General features: G+C 51.5%; 1 protein-coding gene across 2 annotated transcripts in view; it reads left to right on the forward strand.

Moving 5' to 3' along the window:
* The window catches only part of BUD13 (BUD13 homolog), a 101007-nt gene that overhangs the window by 64657 nt on the left and 13515 nt on the right, over positions 1-22835 (forward strand). The window contains exons 10-11 of one of the 2 annotated variants that reach the window (XM_049109929.1): positions 597-667; positions 8880-9037. In XM_049109929.1, the coding sequence (XP_048965886.1) occupies positions 597-624 (28 nt within the window). In that variant the 3' untranslated portion in view covers positions 625-667; positions 8880-9037. Of the gene's footprint in view, positions 1-596; positions 668-8879; positions 9038-22835 lie in introns of those variants that run through there. The other variant, XR_007410646.1, reaches the window with a different exon arrangement.

Below are 22835 nucleotides of genomic sequence, written 5' to 3' on the forward strand. Positions count from 1 at the left end.
ACTGGAGGGTGTGTGTGTGTGAGATCCAAGATTCCCGTGCCCAGGCCCAGCACCCCTGCTACCACCCCAGTGTTTGGCTCCTTCCAGCGGTCAGACCTCTGGGTCCCTGGGAAGCCCCCTCTCTGGACAGTGGGAACAGGGAACCAGCAGCAAGTTCCTCAGGCTTGGTCTGGTGTGATCCATGGGGGCTTTATCTTGCCATTAATGGTTTTCTAAATTGGTGGCAGTGGAGCAAAAAACCCAATTTGCGCCTGGAGCACGCATGATTACTATTGTAATAACCTCAGCTAATAAGAATATGATGTGGGGCTAGGCCGGGAGAGAAAACACATTTCTCATTAGCTTTTGATTAATTACTCTACATAATTTCTTAGTTGTGGTGGCCAAGGGGGGGGGGGTGTTTCCATTTCTTTAACTCACCTTAACCCCAGCAGGCTAGGGATATTCTGGGGATCGTGGTATACCTCCAAGGGCCATTGAGGGAGAAACGCCTCTCTCTCTATTCCTCACGTCTTTTCCCTGTTTTCTCTCCCCCCTTTCCTCCCTCGCCTTGCCCTCTTAATATTTTCTCTTTTACCTTTTCCCTCTCTCTCCAGCCTCTCCGGAATCTTCATGGGTGTCTGACCTGCATTTGGTGACAGCCCAAGTGGTCCCCTCTCACTGCCAGGTAGGTAGGTAATGGCTGGTTTGCAGGTCCCAGCTAATCTACCCTGACTCCTAAGCCCAGCTGCCCTCTGGTCCTGCCTCTGGACCTCTTTTGGCTCACCTGCTCTTGATGCAGGATCATCAGCCTGGCTGAGGGCACCTCACCCCTCCCACCACCTGGCTCCGGGCCTTCTCAGGACTCTGCGGTTTGGAATTGTTCTTTCTCACGACCTCACCACATGCACAGGGGCCTCCTGGCCTTTCTCCTGGTCCCTGGCAGCTAGGTCCCAGCTGGATGGTCTCTCTGGTCCTCACATCTGCAATCTAGCGCTCAATAGGACAGTTCCTGAAAATATTTCCATTTTGTTTGTGATTCAACAGGTTTCTCTTGACCTCTTCTATGTACCCAGAGCTGTGCTAGGCACAGTGGGGGACAGAAGAGAAATGACAGCTGTGGGTCTTGCCATCAGTTGGGAAGGCTGTTGAGGGAGGGACACAATCTAACACAAAGTGATGTGTACTGAGTATCCTGTTGGCAGAGAGAGCAGGGGAGTGAGGCTTCTCAGGCTGGAGGTTCAGGGAGGCTTCCTGGAGGAGGGGGAACTCAGGTTTAGATCGGCAGAAGGAGAGGATGGGAAAGGGCACAGTGTGAGTAAAGATCCAGAGTTGGGAATACTCAGAGCGATTTTGGAGGATTTTAGGTGGCTAGTGTATTTTAAGTGGGGGTTTCTGTGGGAGGTGAGCTACAAGGGAAAGTTGGAGGCCAAGTCTTTCAGACGTCAGGCTGAGGGTTTGGGACATCCATGCTGTGCGTTGGGGTCCTGCAAGGTTTTGGGGTGCGAGGGCGATCTTACAGCAGTGGCTTGCTGAATGGACAATGGTGGGGTGTGTTCGTTTTCCACTGCTACTGTAACGGATTACCACACAATTAGTGGCTTAAGATAATACACATTTATTATCTCACAGTTCTGCAGGCCAGAGTGCAGGTTGGCTTGACAGTTTTCTCTGCTCTGGGTTTATACAAGACTGAAATCAGATGTTGGCTGGCTGGGCTCCTGTGGGGAGGCTGGGGGAAGAATCCACTTCCAGGCTCATTCAGGTTGTTGGCAGAAACCTACTCTTGTGGTTGTAGGACTGAGGCCCCCATTCCACTGCTGGCTGTAAAGTGGGGTTCCCTTTATCTCCTAGTGGCTGTACCCCGGTTCTTGCACATGGGCCCTTATACCTCAGTGCCAGCAACAGTGCCTGAAATCCCTTTTGTGCTTGGAAGCTCTCTGACTTCTCCTGCTGCGTCTCTCCCACTGTTTCTCTGCGTCTCTTTGACCTCAACCAGAGAAAATTCTCTGCTTCTAAAGGCCCAGCTGATTATCCAGGGTAATCTATTTTAGGTCTTTAATCTTAATTTTAAATATCTGCAGTCCCATATTCAACATATTCCCTGGCTCCAGGCAGTAGGGCCTGGATATTTGGGGGGACAGGCATTATTCTTTCTACACATAGGACAAGACAGATGAGGTGGTTCCTACAAGAGTCCTGGTGAGTGGAAATGAGAGCTGGGACCTGGGGTGTGGGAATAGAAGGTCTGGGCAGGTGCCAAGGCATTTCAAAAGCGACTAGAGGATGCTTGCTGATTGGTTGCATGTGTGTGGGGTTGGAGGGAGGGTGGCTAAGGAGAAAGGGGCAGTAACCTTGGGTCCAGCCTAGGACACAAGAGAAAGATGGTAACTCACTGGTCCCTCGACAGGGAGGTGCTGGGTGTGGAGGGCAGATGAAGTATTTGTTTCAAGCCAACTTGGAGTGACACCAGAATTCCTTACGAAGCTGAAACTGACTTATGAGTAGTTGGGAACCCTCTGTGAGCCCTGGCCATGCTAACCTGGGCGCTCTTCACATGGAAGCAGTGGTTGAAGGGTTGGAGAGGCCATGGAGGAGTGGGGTGTAGATCATTGTGTCCGGGGGAGACAGGGTAGAAAGGGAATCAGGTTAGAATCTCAGGGGATGACCAAAGAAGAGGTGGGAGGAGGAAGAAGAGCTAGAGAGAGTGAAAGAGCAGGTGCAGTTGGGCACCTGGAAAGGCAGGAGGGGAGCTAGGAGAGGTCCCACTTGTGAGGCCAGGCAGCCCTGGTGGGCAGGATTAGGAAGGACAAGGGAGAGGAGTGGGATAAAGGGCATGAGTGAGTGACAGGATGGCTGTGGGTGGGGGGGACATGCATTTCCAAGTGTAGGGGTGGAGGGGAGACTGGGTGGCATGGAGGAAGGAGTGGGAACATGCATCAGGCTCCGTAAGGCCCATGGGTGCTGTGTGTCAGCGTGTGTGGGCGGGGCTGGAGAAGGCCAGGAGTGATGGGAAACTGAGCAGGGGAGGGGCTTGGCACTGCTGAGGGGAGGGGGAAGGGATGCAGAGGGGCCAGAAGCAAGGCCCCCAAAGTGGTAGGGGCTGATGAGTCTGAGAATGGAACTGGAAGCTTTCAGGAGGAGAGGCCAGATGTGGGTCCATAAACATGTGTGGGTAGAGCAGAGCTCACATAGGGCCCACTGGACATGCTGTGTGGTGGGGGTCTGCACACAGGGCAAGGGGGAGAGGCAGGGCCTGGTACTTGGGTAGGACTGGCTGGGCAGAGACCTGCAACCCTCTTAGAACAGAAGCCTTTGGGGGTGGAGGCTTGGCCTGTGGGAGAGGGCAAAGGACAGGACCAGGCAGGGCAGTAGATAAAGACACAGTGACGTTATTCCTATCCTGTGCCTATTTGCTGTCCCTTGCTTATCTTGGGGGACCTGGGGCTTTGCAGCACACTAGGTCTGGGCCAGAAAGGAGCTTAATTTACTCAAGGAGGTTTGGGAAAGGAGGCACAAAAGTGTCTCTCCTGCCTGCCATCAGGTCCCTTGGAAGCTCTTGGCTCCATTGGTGCGTGGTCAACTACGTGGCCCCCCACATGGCCAAGGTTCTTGTGAATCCTGCCCTCCTGCTACTTTGGACATTTCACAGGCTGTTTGTGAGGCCTAGTTGCCTTCCACACAGCACACTGCCTCCAGACCCTGCTGGCCATGTTGCCAGATAGTCTGCGGGGCTGCTCAGAGTCACTGGTAGTGGCCTGGCATTGATAGGCAGGCCCAGGATAAAGCTGCATGCACAGGCGTGCACAGCCCATCTCAATGCATGCTCAGTGGGGGGCCTCGGTGTATGGGTGTTTCTCTGTGTGGCTGTGCAGCCCTGTGGACATGGGGAGACCCTGCAGAGTTGTGGGGGTCATGTAGCTGGTGGATGGAGGGGTGTAGAGGGGCCAGAATGCTGATGGAGACTTGCAGAGGGCTAGGATGGGATGCCTGAGGATGGAGGAAGGCCTGAGAAGCCCCGGGCTCAGCACTGGCACAGCTATCCTCTGCCCAAGCTGCAGGCTCCCTGTGCCAGACCCTGGGCCTGCCCTTCCCAGCTCCCCCATGCCCCCATGACCATGGCCACTCCCTGGCCTCTGTCTCCCTCCACCAACTCCCACCCCGAGAAGGAAGAGGAAATCTCGCCAGAGATCCATGTAAAAATAGATGTATTTCTGGATAAGCAGCGAGCCTGAAAAACAGCTGAGCCGGAGTCTGCTCCGCTGACAGAAGATCTATGTACCAAATTCCTCTTCAAAATCTATTTCTCCGGAGATTTATTCTTGCAGGGCTCTGCCGAGCTGGAGGAAGTCTGCAGCACTGGGTGACTGGGGTCCACTGCTCCACCCTTTCCCGAGTGACTCCTTCCCAGCATGAGCTGTGGTCAGATTAGGTGGCAGCCCTACGGGCATGGGCCAGAGCAGAACTAGAAGGATCTGAATGGCAAAAAGGTCATTCTCATGCATTAGCCTGGCTGGGTCGGAAGCCAGCGTGATGCAGCATGACACCCATCCTGGCGGCTGAGAGAGTAAGTGATGGCTATATTTATGTTTCCATCTAAATGCATGGATCAAAGCAGACACTTTAATCTATTCAACAACAGCCCGAGGATTAAAAAGTTGCAGGCAAATCACACTCTTAAATTGGTAATATATTTTTGCTTGTCACTTGACAAATCATTTTAGAGAGTAACTCTAGGCCGGGTGGGGGATCTAGAGACTTGAACCTGGCTCCCTCCTGGAGAAGGCCCCAGTGCCATAGGTTGTGGCACCAGTTTCTTCACTGTTTTAGTTCCCATGAGCCCAGTTGCAATGGGTCTCCTGGAGGGGGGAATGGGAGCTAAAGTGGAATATCAGGCCTTGGGGCATGTCTCTAAAGCTGTTTTAATCTCCCTAACAGCCTAGCAGGTGGATCCTCCTATTACAGACCAGGTGACCCAGAGACATGGCTTGCCTGGGTGGCACAGTAATAAGTGGGAGAGAATGGGATGCAAAACCAGATGTGCTGGACTCCTGTGGCTCTGCTGGAGCTGCTGGAGAAGATTACAGCTCTCCTCTGGGGACCACAGGACAGCAGAGATGGTCAGAGGCTGCTCTGCCTCTTGCTGTGTAGCTCATGTTCTGTTCCTTTACTTCTCGGTTTCCTCCTCTGCATAATGGGGGCAATAATCATATCTACCTCCTGGGGCTGTTGTCAGGAATAAATGAGATGGCACATGGAGTGAGCTTAACACTGTTCTAGGTGTTGTGAGAGCAGAGGTTCATGCTACTCTCTGAAGAACAGGACCCCACAATAGTGTGTCTGGAGGCTGAGCAAAGAATCACAAGTGTGCCTTCTGAGGGACGGTTGAAGGCCATGGGACCACTGAGTCAGCAAGAGAGAAGGCTGCCTCCTAATGTCAACTGGGTGTGAAACGAAGGGGAGATTGGTATGCTCTTGTGACCCCAGCAGAGACCATTAGATCCTTACAGAGTCTCATGGGTTTCAGCTAAAGAGAAGCAAGGACTTTCTAATCACCAGAGTTGGGCAGAGAGGTAATGATGAGCTCAGGGTTTGGGGAGGTGTGTGAGTTAAGGCTGGATGAGCACTTGGTGATGATGTTGTACCCAGAGATATGCCTATCCAGGGGAGGCATTTAGACCAGATTTCTTTAAAGGTTCTTTCCAAGCAGCAGAATCTAAAATGGTATAGTAGTAGGATCAGCTTCCAATCATTTCCAGTCACGGAGGACAAGAAGAGTTGGGAACAAGGCAACTATTTTTCTTAAAAAGGCATTCTTTTGTGTGTATTTCATGACTTAATCTACTGATTTACACTTGGCTTGGATCCCCAGTAACCTTAGGGTATGTGGAATAGCATGAGGGATGGCCAAGTGACTGGGCTGGAGGGGGCACAGCTGGCTTTGGGTGCGGGGAGAACTCCTGTCCCCTGCCCAGTAGAGGCCACAGTGGTCTGTGGAACCAGAGCAGCACCAGACCACAGAAAAATAGTGGACTTGGAGTTGAGACTTGGGTTTCCTCTCGCTCCATCTCTCAATACCTTTTGTCCAGCTGAAAATCACCAAATCTCTCTCAGTTTCAGTTTCTTCATGTGGGAAGCAGGGAGCAGATACCTTCTCCACTCACTGCTGAAGTAGTGTTAGCATCTTAGCAGTTGGCCTTGCTGCTCCCTTGACCTTGGGAGAGGGATGCTGTTTGTAGAAGGGATGGGGTACCCTGGGTGTGCCACAGTTTGGCTGCCCCGTGCTCCAGACCCCCTCTCCACTGCATCTGTCTGTGGGCTGCTGTGGGCTGCTGTCTGTGGCGAGGCACCGGCATGAGCGTCCCAGGGCGGAGCCTACGTACACCCTGGCGCGCGGCCAGACTGCACCATCTGCCTGTGCGGAAGTGGAGCGCAGGTGTCTGGTTTGGGGCGCAGGTAATTGCTGACGGCTGCGCCAGCTCTGCCTGCATATGGTCCCGGAGCAAGGCGATCCCTGGGTGCCGGTGGCCGGGCCTGCATGGTCCCCCGCTTGGGCTGGTGCTCTGCACCTTCAGTCTGTACCCTCTTGTGAGCCTCAGAACAGCTTAAACCAGGGAGATCAGGGCATTATTGGATTCATTTTACCAGCGTGGAAATCGAGAACAGGAGAGGTTAAATCTGTGGCCCAGGGTCCCGCAGCCAGTCAATAGTGGGCCTGAACTAGCTCTCCCAGTCACCCGACTTTTAATTCTATTTTCTTTGCATGACCCTGCGGCTCCATACAGTTCAACAAACATTTATGGAGGGCCTTCTATGGGTCAGGCACTAAGCTAGGTGCAAGGGGTGCCGACTGGGGGCTTCAGCTCTGTTCACTGGAGGGTGCAATTTTAACTGTGGTGTCTGGTCCCTAGGCTCCCACATCTCCATCCTGTATTCCACATCCTCATGTCCAGCACCCAGCTACCTGCAGTGTTTCTCCCCAGCACAGGTCTGACCCGCTCACACATCTAATGATACTCTAGAGCCAAACTCCTTGGTTTGCTCTGCAAGGCCTTTCTGAATCTGATTTCAGTCTGCCTTTGCTGTTTCTTCTCTCCTGTTCCTGCCAGGACCCCTCCCTCTAGCTCCTCAGGTTGACCATCCACACACGGTTCTGGGAATCCAGTGCCCCTTTCCAGAATTTGGCTTGTCTGAACCTACTTGTGCATTCAGTGGTGCACAAGTGACTTACTCCCTGTGGCTTTCTTTTATTCTCCCCTGCTTCCTGATGCTTCCCTATCAGTGAATGGCTCCCATCCCTTGCAGAATGCCCTTTGCATTGGCCTTTATGATAACAAGAAGCTAGGTTTTATATATTTCCACTGCTCTCCCACCCCTTCCTGGCTAGATCTTGGGCTCTTCAAGGCCTGGGTCTGGGTCTTCTTAATCAGTGAGTGCCCCCACTCCCACCAGTATGGTGCCTGGCACACAGGAGATGATCAGCAATGCAATGAGCTGGTGTACATAAAGCTGTTCTGTAAAGTACTGTGCAGTGCTTAATACCACTGCTGCTAACATTGAGAGGGGTTTATTGAATTAAAAATCCTATGGAATAAGGTTCATCTCAACAACTCTCCATTTTTAAGGACTAGGTTATTTTTGTAATCAATCTAAAATCATCATAATAACAATAGCTTCACATTTATTGACCTTTCTGTGCTTAGTATTAGCTGTTATTATTCTAATAGGAATGTACACTTGTACATACATCTTCCAATTTCTGCACATTGATTAAGTGATCAATAGGGCAATATTGAAATCATGTCCTGAATCTTCAAATATGATTCAGGAGATTCTTAACCAAACGTCCCCCGTCCGCCCCACCAGGACCTCACTGCTGTGACCTCTGACTCTCAAGGATCTGGGTAGATGGAGGCCATGTTTGTCAGGTGTTCACAGCAGGTGAGGAGCTAATCTCCCAAGTTTCTCCATGCTCTGTGAATTTGTCCCTTCAGCAGCCTCTTCTGCCTTTTGGGGGCAATCAGGCAGCGAATGTACCCAAGCATGCCCAGGGATGGGCCAGCCTCCTTATGGAGTGGGACACATATAGTGTCTTAAAGGAGTGTTCATCTCTGTGAGTCTATCATACAAATTTTTATTTCAAGTCTGAACGACACAAGATTGTTAGATTTCTGTCCTTTGACACATATGGAGGACACACACAAAAAAACTGCTCAGAGAATATAAACAGAGAAGATTAAAGGCCTTTCTCGGTGGTGGGTGCTATTGATGAGGCAGCAAGCCGGGAGGGTTGTTTCTGGGATTTTGGGGTGCTGCTGCAGCCCTGAACGTCTCATTTCTGAGTCGTCATGGAAAGCTTGGGTTTCACAGAGTCTGAGTTTTAACTTTCAGCTGTTCCAATCTGTGTGTGTGTATGTGTGTGTGTGTGTGTGTATACACACATATGTATGGGTGTCTCTGTGAGTACACAGGTGAGTATGAGCATACATTTCTCCCTGTAAATGTGGGTTTGTTTGTGTGTGTGTGTGTGTGTGTGAATGAGAGTATGGTGTGCAGTGTGCATGATGGTGTGTGTGTGTAGCGGATGCATGCTGGGGTAAATGTAGATGCTTCTGGGTGTACAGTGTGTATATTATGTCTGAATGCACATGAATCTGCATTTTTGAGTGTGAAAATGGTTCGAGATGTAAAACTGGAGTGTATTTGATGTGAACAGGTGTCTGAGTTTGTGAGCATGGGTCTCTATGTGTTCATAGTGGAGCATAGATGTGCATTTCTCAGCATGTGCCTCTGCCTGGGTGGGTGAGTGAAAGAGGGGAGTGGGTGAGCATGGGTGCATGTGTGTGCACCACAAACATGCAAGCTGTGCAGACAGGTCCCCGTGGATTTTGTATGCCCAGCTCCTGTGGTTCCTCCTGGCTTGGTTGCTGCCTCTGATCCCTGGTGGTTCTGCCTTGCTGGTCCGCAGAGAGATCAACACCCTTCAAACCAGCTGCCTCGTTTGGCTGCGGCTCACTCGGTTGGCCTCCCGATGCCTGCAGTTGCCATGGAAACCAAAGTAGGTCTGTTTCTGTCTGCCACTGGGTCCCTGGGCTAGGGCAGCTGTGGGCCAAAGCCACTGTGGTGAGGGCTGGCCCGAGGGAAGCGAGGAGGGGGCTGGGGAACCCTCCAAATCTGCTTCTCCTTACACCCTCCTGGGGCTTCTTTTCTGCCCGTAAACATGAGGGCAGGTCCCCGCTGTCAGACAACTGGGATAAAACAGCCCCGTTAGACAAGGGCCTGAGCAGTTGACTTTTTCACACACATACAAAATCCTTTCCTGAAAAAAAAAAAAATCAAGACATATGCTAATTCCACATTACTGTGCATGTCATTTGTACACCATTAATTCAGTGCCTAAAATAAAGTGGCTTTTAGGAGAGAGCTGATGTTATCTGATGGGAGAACTCTGTACATGCTTTTGTGGCCTGGTTTTATAATAGGCATCTGCTCAGAGTTCACTGCATGGGGAAAACTTGAACATAACAGTGTTAAGCATTGAAGAGATCACAGATCCTATTTAGTTTTGAAAAACTGAGTAGCAAGCACAAACCTAGCTGTGTAAGCAAAGGGCAATACATTGTTACAGAGACGCATAAAAGTGGCACCACCATAAAGCAAAGCAAGAGGATGATTAATATGAGTGTTGGGAGAGTGGTTAACTCCACTGGTTAATAGAGCAGGGCCAGTGTGGGGAGGGGGATTGGGGCAGGAACATTGTTATGTCTTCATCCGGGCAGTGGAGACTCAGAAAGGGGACCACTCCTCTTTCCCTGCATAGATCTATTGTACTCTTCTCTGTGAGTCATGTCTTTGGCAATAAACAGAATCACCCCTCCTGAGTTTGTGGCCCCTGGCCTGAGTTCGGTGGGAAGAGGCAGTATGGGTCAGGGAAAGAGGACAGGGTGGAGCTCACCTTTTTATGGGTTCTGGAGCTGCCTCCAGTACTCACCAGCTGTGTGATTAAAAAAAATATATTCATGAGAGACACAGAGAGACAAGCAGAGGCAGAGGGAGAGCTCCTGTGGGAAGCCCAATGAAGGATTCAGTCCCAGGATTCCTGGGTCTTGACCCAAGCCAAAGGCAGATGCTCAACCGCTGAGCCACCCAAGCCCCCCACCAGCTGTGTGATCTTGAGGAAGCCACTCAACTTCTCCTGGGTGCAGTTTCTTCCTCTGTAACATGATGAATATGTTGGACTTATTCATTCAATTAAGAATTAGTTTGGGGCTCTCATTGTGCCAAGTACTGTGCTAGGAGGAAGAGTCATGTACAAACATCACTGCAGCACATGATGAAACATCGTGAGCACACTGGAAGGGACATGGACAGACAGGGAGAGTCTCGGGGTAGATCAGAGTGGGGGAAGAGACTCCAGACAGAGGCAGTGGAGGAGGCAAGTTTTGAACTGGGTTTTAAAAGGTGGGATGGATTTCAAGTGGCTGAGGCAGGGAAGGGGGAAGTGAAGGCTCAGCACTGGCAAGGGGGAGAGGTAGCTGGAGAAGAGCACAGTCCCATGTGGCTGTGGTAAGAAGACTTGAAGGAGGGTATGGCTTAATTATTGGAAGGTTTCTTTCAACATTAAAAGGGAAAAGTTGCCCAATGTGGGCTGGGGAGGAAGACAGAGGTCCCAGCTGGGATCGCAGGCAGGGGAGAGCGGGGAGACTGAGAGGGTAGATAGCAGGCACTGCTGCCCGTCCCCCATCCTGGGTGCTGGTGATGATTTGGTGACCCTGATCCTCAAGACTGTGTGTCCCTTTGAGACAATCTGGGGGCCCCCTCCCTTCTCTAGCTTCTACATTGGCCAGGCTGGGAGGAAAGGACCTTTCCTTCCTTCACATGAAGACCCTGAAGCCTCCAGATACATCCTGATAAGCCAGCCACCTGCCAGAAGGGTGTGTGTGGAAGCAACACATGGGGTTAGGACAACACTGGCCAGGATGCTTTGAGTGGCCATGAGGCCTGTCCTTACCACATCCTGCCCCCAGCATCTACACTGACCTGCTGCCTGTAACTTTGGGCACATGATAGGAAGGGAAGGAGGCCTGGATTTGAGACCAGAGAAGAGTCTACATCATGGCCCCATCTCTAGAGGTGGGAAAATTCTCCATCCTTCTCCGACAGGACTCAGGTGTCCTTGTTCCTAAAGGGAGAGGTGGACCAGTATTCACATAGGGACTTTGATGTAAGACATTAGCCCCTTCCATCCAGGTGGAATGCTTCTGACCTGCTGGGCATTTTTCGTAGGAAACCATGCAGCTTTGTTTTGCTGGAGATGCTGTCTCTCACTGATGAAGTATGTAAGGTGTTTCAGTGTTGCTAGAGTGTAGCATCAGGGCTCCAGATCACCTCCCTGGGGAATGCCTGAGTGATGACTCAGCAGAGAGCCCTCCCTGGAAGCAAAGTTACCCGCACTTGATTGTTCTTGGAACACAGGACCTGTTAGGCAGATGAGTTCTGTGAGCAGGCCAGGAACTGCAGGCTGCTTTAGGTGAGGGCCAGGAAGTTCAAATGACAGAGGTTTCCCCAGTCTGATTTTAGAATCTGTTAAGTTTTTTTAGTAACTAGACGGAAATGAGACCGCCAAGGCAAGCGAGGGTCCAAGAACAGATTTTATTGCAGGCACCCTCGGGCGAGGTTCCCCGACTCACGGGGGAAAGAGAGTGAGTCGAGGAAGTCGCGCCAAGACAAGGTGGTAGGGGGTTTACATTACGTTGTAAGGCAGAACGGTTTCCTATTGGTTGGCTCATATGCAAAGGAAGGATTGCAATCCAACCAGTCAGAGTGACCCTCACTATGCAAAGGAAGGATTGCAATTCGACCAGTCAAAGGTGACTTCCTCCTCTGGGGTTTGAAGGGCATTGGGTTCGGTTGAGGAAGTCCAAAGGAGAGGTGTAAGGGTCTGCTCAAGCTGTCGTCCCAAGTGGAGGTGGTGACAGGAACTTCAGCCATTTTGGCGTATCCGCCATCTTGAGGAGTTTCCCTTCCCGCCTGGCCCCAACAGAATCTAGCACTGATAGGGCTCTGGTTGGGGAGCCCCAGGCCAGGTGGTGCCCATCCCATGACAACTCAAGAGAAAGTGTCTGTTGCCCATCAGTGAACACAGAGTAGGTTCATCAGCATTGAATGAATACTTTTGGAGGCAAATTCAACGTCACTGATATTTTTGAATTTGGTCATTGGTGAAGATCTTAGGAAGTAGCTTGGTGGTGTCAGAGGTTCACCATACCTACTTCTCGTGGCCGAGGGCATGAGTTTTGGAAACATATACATCAAGGTCTGAGTCCTGGCTCTTGTCTTTACCACCTGTATAACCTTGGACCTCTCAGATCCTCAGTTTCTTTGTTTCTAAAATGGGTACAGTATTAGTACCTATGTGTGCCAAGGGTGAGTCCTGTAAGCTCCTGGTCTCTGCTTCTTCCTAGCTGAGAGGAATCTTTCAGACTGGTGTAAGGATGCTAGGTGATGTGGGTAATGCCTCCCACACCTGACTAAGTACTCAGCAGGTGGATGGATTCAGTGGCTTTTTTTTTTTCTTTTGGAAAAAGGCAGAGTATGCAGACCTTATTTTAAATAGAGCTACTACAAAGACCACCTCCTCCATGAAGTCTCCCAGGCCACCAGAGCCCTACTCTTCCATTCCTTCTAGCTCTTTGCTGCTCCTGAGACCTCAGGCCTTGGCAGTGTCTTCCCGAGAGGCCAACTCCTGTGTGTGTATGTGTGTGTGTGTGTGTGTGAGCATCTGTCACCGTGCCTCCCAGTTGCGGAGTACTTACAGAAGGTGGAGAATGTTTGCTGATTGGTGGGCTGCCGGGAGGTGGGGGGAATGGGAACATGAAGACTGGTCTGGGGACCTTGGCTGCCAGGGTCGTATCCAGGCTGGCTGTAAGGTAAACAATGAGGAGGGTCCTGCAGCAATCTTTCTGACTTGGACCTCCCCATCACTATTTGGGGCCTTCCACCCCTCCTCCCTGACCTTGTTTCTCGTTGGCTCAGCCCTGTCCTGCTAACGAGCTGAGCCAGCCGCCTGGCACCCGCCTCTCCGATGTGCTGACTCAGTTCTGTGGCTCCCGCTTCCTCTGCCCTTGTTTGAAAATGCCAAGTTAATTGCTCTCCAGCTTCAGGCTGAGCAGGCAGGGGGCATGGCCCCCCTTTCCTTCTGTTACACATGCCCTGGGAGGGGGACTGCCTGGGCCTGCCCTCTGTGGACAGGGCAGTGTAGGGTGGGGGTTGGGAAAAAGGGCAGAGGATCCAAGAGGGGAATGGGTTATCAGTGCTATTTATTAGGGAGAAATGGGGAGCGGGAGGGGAAGCACTCTCAGAGTCTGGTCTCCCTATTTCCTGGCCCTTGGGATCTAGAAGATACCAGCTGCTGCCAGGATGGTCCTGGGTGGGAGGAAGAGGGACTGTGAGCCCTGCTGAGTGGCTTCTCAGGTCTGTGCCCAAAGCTGAGGGCTAGGAGAGACGCCCTTCCCCTTCCCTCCCCTCCCCTCCCCTCCCCTCTCCTCTCCTCTCCTCTCCTCTCCTCTCCTCTCCTCTCCTCTCCTCTCCTCTCCTCTCCTCTCCTCTCCTCTCCTCTCCTCTCCTCTCCATTCTTCTCCTCCCATCTCTTCTCTCCTCTCCTCTCTTCTCCTCCCCTCTCTTCTCTTCCCCTCTCTCCTCTCCTAAGGGTTCCTTAGGCCTCAAACAAGTAGGTAAGAATGGAGGAAAAGAATGAGAGAGGGAAGGAAGGAAGGAAGGAAGGGAGGGAGGGAGGGAGGGAGGGAGGGAGGAAGGAAGGAAGGAAGGAAGGAAGGAAGGAAGGAAGGAAGGAAGGAGGAACTCAGTCTTGCAGAGACACTCTCATTTAATTCCCACAGGATGGGCCACAGATGCACTGTGCTGGGGGGTGGTGGGGTTGGTGGGGTGAGAGTCATAATATTTAACCCCCTATCACCAGTCCTTACTAACCAGGACAAGGAGGGGCTGGGAGCTGGCCAGGGTCCTGAGGGCCCCTGAGCTGAGCCAGAAGTTAACTCTGGTTGGTACATGGTGGGGACGTAGGGGAGGGAAGGGTGGGGTGTTGGTAAATGTTCATCAACTGGAGTGGGGTATCTCAATATTTTCACAAGTAAGCTCTGTAGGGCTCATCATCTCTTTTGTTCACTGATGTGTCCCAATTGCTAAGAAGCAGCCTGGCCTACAGTAGAGGCTTTAGCCTTCGGTGAATGAATGAGTAGTGGTGGAGGGTGCATGTCAGCCTGGAGCTACCAGGTGAGGAGTTGACATCCGTGGGGAGTGGTGGAAAGCAGATCTGGGAGCCAGGGAGCCAGGTGCTCCCTGACCATCTGACGGGGAGCCAGGGAAGATGCCCCACTGGGGACAGAGCATGTGTGAGGGCAGGGTCTGGAGGTAGGCGGTTCTGGGGGAGGACACACTGGGGACCCTTCCTTCGAGACTTTGAATTTTGGGGTTCCCCTTCTGGAAACTGGTCCTTGCCCGTAGCCAGGTTGGCTCAGAATGCAGGTGTGGAGGGACAGGTGGGCCTCCAAAGAGTCCCTGGGGAAGGCCTGGGATGATGCACGCTAATTCAATTTTTAAAATTACTATGACAGAGAGAGGAGGAAGGAAGAGATGGGATTAAAAAGGAAGCTCTAATCCCCTGGTGATCGCACAGGCATAGACAGATGAAAGAATTTTTTTCTGATGAGGACACAGAGCCCCCTGAGGACGCGCCATGTGTTTCCAGGTGGATTTTCTGGCTTCCGCGTCCTTGAAATGACCTGGTGAAGGGGAATGGGCCCTCTTGTTTTCTCTCTCTTTCCCTCCTTCTGCAGGGCCTAGGAGGTTGGGGGGCTGTGTAGGCAGGTGTGGGACGGTGCGGGAAGGAGGAGAGAGGAACCCAGAGTAGAACACAGGACCCAGGTAGGACCCACCCTCTTAGACTTTAGCTCTTCGCTTTGTTCTACCAGTAGAGCAGATTCTGTTTATCTTCTCCTCTCCAAAAGAGGAGATATTTTCTGATCATCTTCCAGCTTCTCAAATCAGAAGCTTTACACAGTTTTCACAGCAGGAAGAAAGGCAGAAAGGGAAGGGGGAAGGAGCACATGAGAGAACAGTGGGCTTCCCAAGTAAGTGGTTCATGTCCTGTGGATTGCAGACCCCAAAATGCAGCCGGAGATCTGTGTTAGGGACCTGGGGGACCCCAGTGGACTGGACCCGTGTCAGTTCCAGGGCCCTGGCATGGGCCCAGCCCGAGAGGCCTGCCTTCCCCTCCCCACCCTGGCCGATCTGGGGCCTGCCCCGTCACGTGCTCCTTTTCTCTTCCCTTCTTGGGTCTCCAGCCAGCCCGCTGGCTTGATGAATTAGCCCCATAGATATTCCGTCGGGAAAGCAAACACATATCATATATATCTTTGACAAGTTATTATTCTCCCTTATCAGAATTCGGGCGCATCCCGCGCCCGCCATTACTCACGCCGCACACCCACCCTGCCTGGGACTGGGCACAGAGCCCGCCGCGCCGGGCCCGGCCGGGTGGTGGCGCGTGCCTGTGCCTGTGCGAGTGTGCGTGTGTGCAGAGCTCCCACCCGTCCGGGGCAGGAGCCGTCCGGCCTCTTTCCGGGCCCATGGCCCGACTTGCCATCGTTCCCCACGCAGAGGCTGCGGGCATCGCCAAGATGAACCTGGTGGCTTTCTGAGCCTTTGGTTTTCTTGCCAGTACAAGAGGCAGAAGTTTTGTCCCCAGGAATGGTCTGGTTTGGGCCTCACCCATGTCCACCTTGTGGGGCTGGGGTGCCCCCCATTCCCCTTTGCTGCCGGACCCTCCGGGGCCTGCTGGCAGGACACACTGCCAGCTTCCAACAATCCCAGAGCTTCTTGGAGCCCAGTGCCTCCAGAGCTGACCCCTCTGGCCCCTGAGATGGCTGAGACCCAGTGGCTGGCAAGGCCTGGAGAGACAGTGGCCCTGATGAATGAGATGTAAGTGAATATTAGTGCTCTCAGCCTGGCCATCGGGCGTGATTTGTCATCTTTCACCCAGCGCGTTCCCATTCCCCCAGAGGCAGGCTCCATATTAACAAGTCCTCTGCTTAGGAATATAAATGGGGCATTTGGAATTACTCCTGACAGCCTGAAGGCCGCTAATGCACTCAGGCCTTGGGGTGGGGGGTGGGAGGGACTGGGTGTGACTCCGAAGTGCCCTTGGCCAGCCAGGAAGGCCTCACACCCTGGGCGTCTGTCTGCTTCTGAGGGAGGGAGGCCCCTACTGCCTTGACAGGGGCTCACGGGGGGCTGGCTGGCTCTCAGACTTCCACCCCCCCCCAGCACTCAGAGCTGAAGGGGAACATGAGGGGACCGGCTCCCCCTCGGTGAGGCATGGTTCTCCACCATCTCAGTACAGAGACAATAGAGACCATGGCTGCTGTCATCTGAGAACCAACTCTTCCCCCCACAGAGTCTGCAGTGTCTGCTCCTCTTCCAGCTTCACATTGTGCATACCCGGGAGCCTTCTCCTTTCCCCCTGGGGCCCACGGCCCAGCCCTCCAGGGCACCCTGGACTGTAAAGAAGGGTGGGAAAGGACGGAAGGAGCCTTGCCAGGGGCAGGTGTTGCTCTGTCCCCCATGGCCACCCCTGCTGGATGCCCGGAGCTGAGTGCTCAGGTGGACTTGGGGTAGCTGACTGAACAGGCTCCCATGCCTAGGCTCTGGCCCTGAATGACACTCCCAGTCTACTGGGAGGATGCTTGGGGAAGGGGACCGACTGGTGGTCCTGAAAAGTATTCTGAGTCACGGAGAGGTACCCATGGTATTCACTGCAGCAGATGAAGGTTGAGAGAGCACAGCTGAGGGGTATGCCAAGGAGGAAGGCTCAGAGAAGGCTTCCTGCCCGGAGTACATGCGTGGGCAGGGCTGGAGGGAGGTATGTGGACCTTCACTCAGGGCTCTGTTACTGCCTAGGGCTAATGCCCCATCATCCAGGGAAGGATGGGAGGCAGATGAGGTGAAAAGGGTGAATAGGATTCTGGTTTGGTTTGGCCTTTTGGGACCACAGTTTTGGGATCTGGGTAAGGTCTCAGGGGCCTGGTGCTGCCATAGAGGATGTGCCCATCATGCGGAGGTTCCTGCTTCAGGCGGAGCTCAGGGCTCTGCGCCAGGCCAGGGTGGGTGTGGATGTGTCAGTTGCAGTTAACTTTATGGCCACTAGAGGGCAGTCGGACCCCACGTTTCCCTCGTTTGTTCCCGAAGCAGAGGGCCCAGGCGGGGATGGGAGATGGGGTGGGGGTGCCAGCGCTGGTGCCAGTGGGGTTCCTCGCGCTGGGAATGCAGGCACCTGTTATGCTGCCTCTCTGGGTTGGGACCTTAGAAGGCCTGAGCTCTTCTCCCTGAGTTAGGGAAGAAAAATCTCTGAAAATTTTGAAAAAAATGGGAAAATAGAATTTTGGGTAAACATTTCAGTATCTATGATACTTATTTTAGTGCCTTTTACAAAAAAGGGTTATGAGCATTAAAAAGTCTTTGTAGAAGACCACACAGCTGATGGTCAATGTCACGGGCTCTGGTGGTAGGTAGACTCCTTGGTTGGAATCTTAGCTCCACCCCCTGATGGCTGGGTGACCTTGGACAGGTTAAATAACATCTCAGTTGCCCCATCTGTAAAACGCGGACTGTAATTCCTACATCACGGGGTTATTATAAGAATAGACACTGTGAGGGTGGCCCAGCACTGCCCAGCAGAGAGTCAGTGCTCTGATGCAGCGGCTTTGTTTTCATATGATGAACAGTTACGTTTGATGTACAAGGGAGAGCATAGGACCACATTTAAAGCAAAAACACTATTTTTCCTTCCATTAATATTTTAAAGGACTCCTTTCCTCCCACCCTCAATGCAGTGAAGTAAAAACTAGAAAAATTTCTCCTCAACCCTGACATTTTCTAGGCCTTCCTACAAATGAGTAGGAAGTGAGGTGTGATTGCCTGTTGGGCACCCCCAGGGCTCCTCTGGTGTGGAGGGGGGCACACTTAGGCTCCCATCCCCCTTGCCATATCACAGGTTGCTGGCACTGGGAGCCAGTGGTGCCTGGTCACAGACCTGCCAAGACCCTCTAGTTCAGGCTCCTCCACTCTGGCTGCACATCAGAAATCACAGCAATTTGTTGAAGAAACTACCAGTAGTACCTGAGCCCCACCCCCAGGGGTTGCAGCCCAGGCATCAGGCTGATGAAAAGGTTCCCCAGGAGATTCTACAGTACATGCAGGGAGGAGGGCCACTGCCCAGAGAAGGGCCACTTCTCTGGTGAAGGGAGGTGTTCTTAGCCCCAGCTCCATGGCCTCGTGGAGTTCTATAGAGATTTAGGAAGAGAAGTTTGACTCGATGTAGGAAAGTCCTCTGGTTGTTAGCAGGGAGGACTTGGTTCTAGTCCTGGCTGAGGGTTAGCTCTGTGTGGGCTTTTTGATAAGCCCCCTGCTTCTGGGCCTCAGTTTTGTCATCTGTCAGATGGGCTGAGTGACAAAGGTGTTATCTGATCAGAGGCCACAGTGAGAGTGAATTGCTTAGAAAGAGTGAAACCCAGATACCCACAAGCAGGTTGGTTGGTTTCTTTTTTTTTCCCTCCCTCCCCCCTCCCTCCCTTCCCCTCCCCTCCCCTCCCCTCCCCTCCCCTCCCCTCCCCTCCCCTCCCCTCCCCTCCCCTCCCCTCCCCTCCCCTCCCCTCCCCCTCCCTCCCTCCCTCCCTTCCTTCCTTCCTTCCTTCCTTCCTTCCTTCCTTCCATAGCAAAGTGCCATAGACTGGAGGGGCTTAAATGACAGAAATGTACTGCCTCATGGGTCTGGAGTCTGGAAGTCCAAGACCAAGGTGTTGGTAAGTCTTCCTGGGAGGCAAGATTCTGTTCCAGGTTTCTCTCCTTGGCCTACAGATGTCTATCTTCTCCCTGTTCCCTCACATCATCTTCCCTCAATATGTGTCTGTTTTAGAGTTCAAATTTCCCCCTTTTATAAGAACACCAGGCATGTTGAATCAGTGCCCGCCCTACTGATCTCACTTTAACTTGATTACCTTTGTAAAGATCTTATCTCCAAATAATGTCATCTTCTGAGTCCTGGGGGACTGAGATTTTACATAGCATTTGTAGGTGTTACCAAGTCAATCACAGGGAGTGAGAGAGTGTGATTGCTTGAGTCACAAAATAGCAGCAAGAACAAACAAACCAAAACCACTGGAAGAGGGAAGAATTGAGGAGCAGAGACCAGGCTCAGCTCCCACCTCTGAGCAGCCCTCCATAGATATTCCTACCTTGTGCCCCCTTACCTGGGGACTGATCTGCCTTCCTGGTCATGGGGTGTGTGGGTGTGACAGGAGGAAAGGGGACAAAGTGTGTGTGGCCCAGCTCCAGGCGGCACCAGGCACATTGCCATCTATGTAGGTGACACTCCCTGAGCAGAACTCTTGCACAGTGTGGGGGTCTTTGTGGGAGGACATAAAAGAGGGGAAGGGGTCTGTAGTGTGGTGCCTTTCAGTTGCAAAGCAGATGGGATGCTGGAGGCTAGGCAAGCTCCTGTCCTGCCTTCACATGGGTTGGGGAGAGGGAGAAGAGCAGGAACACTGGGTCTCATGTAATATTCAGGCCAGGCAGGGTGCAGGGCCTTGTTCCTGTAAATGACAAGTACACCAGTTGTCTCCCTTCCTCCCTCCCCTATCTCTGACCAGGGACTCACTAGGCAGAGGGTAGGGCGTGTGTAGGGTGCAGGACTGCTGCTGGCCAGGTGTGCATCCATATTTATGAGGGGTGAATCCTTGGGAAGCAGCCAGGTGCTGAGCATGCCAAGCGATCTGTTTGGGTCAGCTGCTCCATTCCTGGCCAGCCACTGGAAGGAGGAGATTCTGGAATGTTGGCCCAAACAGTGGTACCCTAATTTGCAGTGTTTGCTGATTTCTGTGGTGTAAATACTCCCACCATGACTGATTTTCAGCTGCTAACATGAAACCGCTGGGCTCACAAAACTCCTGAAAATTTAACAGTTTGGCCCAACCCCCTTGGTATAAAAAAAAAACAAAAACAAACTGAAACCCAGAGGTGGAATAGCATAATGTCTCAAAGCAGGTTGATTAGGGGCTCAGTTGGACAATGTTACCAGGCTGTGTTGGAGTATGTCTGTATTCCTGGTGCCAATGTTGATAATGGGTCCTCTGTGATAGTAGGGGCAGGGAGTAGGGGTGGACTAGCCATCCAGAGGGGTAGCTCCAGGAACTCAGCTGCCCAGCCTGTGCCAAATATAACACCCAGTGTTGGAGAGCACCCTATAGTTTGCGAAGTGCCTTTTTGCCTATTATCTGTAGATTTAATTTCCACAGCAACCCAATGAGGTATATATTGTTATTATGTTTTATATAAGAGGAAACAGTCTTATTGGGAGCAGTTGTATGATTTCTAGGTAACGTGACCAGTAAATGGAGGACATTCGCCCAAATCTAGGTCTTCTGAGATAATCTTAGTTTCTCCAACTAAAGAGATGCTGAGGCCATGATGTCCTTCAGTTAATGCAGCCTGTCCAGGTCCCAAAAGCTGCCCATCTACAGGAGGCCTAGAGCCAGGTACAAGTGGGAGCCCCTGTGCCTTCCACACTAGTATTAACCTTGCACAGCAAGTCCTCCTACAAGTGCCTGCTGTTGGGTGAGTGACCACTGGACATTGGCCTGGAGGCTGGCTTTTACCCATTACTGCTCCCTAAGGGTGGTGCCCTTTGATGCCTGGGTGCTACCCATGCCCATCCCATCTGTTTCCTTCTTATCTAGGACTGGGGCCCCTGATTGGTTCACCTGAGGCCTTTCCAGGGTCCTCCCCACCTCCCAGACCCAGCCTGTCCTCCCACCCCTCACACCACGCACAATATCCCTGGCCTTTGTTCCAAGGTTTTGCCTGGGACATGTGAGGAAGATGTTCATATGTGTGAGTCTTTGGGTTTATTGTGGTTCCCTTCCTGGAACAAGTTCTCTTCCTGATCCAGGGCAAAATACAGATGGAAGTCTCAGCCCCAGCCCCATCTGCATCTCTCAGACCAGATCCAGTATATTGAAGGGGACTGAGCTTGTCTGGTAATTAGACAGACCAACAGGGGGAGGGAAAGAAAGGCAGTGAAGAAGACAGACATGAAGATACCATTATTAGAGAAATAGTAAAAAGCAGATAACCAACTGATAGGTGCCAGGCCCTGTGCTGAATCCCTATAATGACCCCCTGAGGGATCCCCACCGGAGGGTTGAGGATACTGAGGCTCAGTGAGGTTAAGTACTTTGCCCAAGGGAGGTCTGGGTGGCTCAGTGGTTGAGTGTCTGCCTTTGGCTCAGGTCATGATCCTGGAGTCCTGGGATTGAGTCCTGTATCAGCTCCCTGCAGGCAACCTTTTTCTCTCTCTGCCTATGTCTCTGCCTCTCTCTCTCTCTCTCTCTCTCTGTGTGTGTGTGTGTATGTCTCATGAATAAATAAATTAAATCTAAAAAAAAAAGTACTTTGCCCAAGATCATACAGCCTTGTATGTCTTCAAGGCTTTGATTTGATTTTGATTCAAACTCATTGTGTCTGTTCTCACTCATTACACTACCAGGCATCCTGGTTATGGAGTGCAAGACCAGAGTGAGTGAGACAAGGAGATTGAAAAGTGAGAGAGTGAGAAATAGAAGTTGGGTGTTCAGCCCAGCACCATTATATCACTGGGAAGGGCAACTTGGGGTGCCACAGTGGGGAAGCTGTGCAGTGTACCAATGAAAAAGAGCACCTGATGAGGAGTCAGGATAGCCTCTGCCAGCGATGTCACATTGAGCAAATCACCTAACCTCTCTGGACCTTGGTTTATCATCTGCAAAAGAAAATAATAACTCTGTCCTGTTTACACCTCTCTGAGTGGTCCTGATGGTAATAAAAAAAAATAATGGATGTACAGAGGATTCTGTGAAGATGACAGAGTAGGAAGCATTAGGAATCTGTCTCCCTACTTAGAAAACCATCGCATGGGCAGAATCTGTGTGATGTAATTATTTTGGAATTCTAGAGTCTATCGAAGGCGTGAAACTTCCAGGAGAAGACGTGGGAAGCATGTTGTGGTTAATTTTGGTCAATTTCAGCTCTTAACACAGTAGTGGCTCCCAGTTCTGTCCCCACCCGTCAGCCCCTTGGGAGGCAGGTGTGCATAATTTCCTGGAGTGGCTTGCACACAGCTTGCTGAAGCTAGGGTGGGGCTAAAGATCTATCTTCCAAATATTAGAGATCTCTGTTCTGATTGCTAATTGCTGCTTCTGATCACAGAGGTGAAGACAAAGAGGCATCAATTATTGTTGTTACACTTTCACTTGTTACAAGCCCCACTCACTATGGCTGAAGTGATTTCTAGGGCATTTAAAGAGCCAGCACACAACATCACAACTTCATATACAGGAAAAATTAGAAAATAACCATACAATACCTGGGAAACTCACAAAAAGACCCAAGAAGACATTAAGTTTACATTGGATGCTGATCTTCAGCACAGGGACAGTCTACAACAATTGAAAAAACAAACAAACAAAACAACAAAAGCCCAGCAAACTCGAGGAAGGACAAGAATCTGATTTCCAGATTTGCTACATTATTTGTTTCAAATGTCCAGTATTCAATGACAACAAAAAAATCACAAGGCATACAAAGAAACAGGAAACTATGGCCCATTCAAAGGGGAAAATAAATCAACAGAAACTATCCCTAAAAAAGACTTGCTGGCAGATATATTAAACAAATACTTTCAAGTAATTGTCTTAAAAATGCTCAAAGAGCTAAAGGAAATGTGGAGCAAGTGAATTAAATGATGT

This window comes from Canis lupus, chromosome 5 (genome assembly GCF_003254725.2).
Source record: "Canis lupus dingo isolate Sandy chromosome 5, ASM325472v2, whole genome shotgun sequence".
In the NCBI taxonomy this organism is placed as follows: domain Eukaryota; kingdom Metazoa; phylum Chordata; class Mammalia; order Carnivora; family Canidae; genus Canis; species Canis lupus.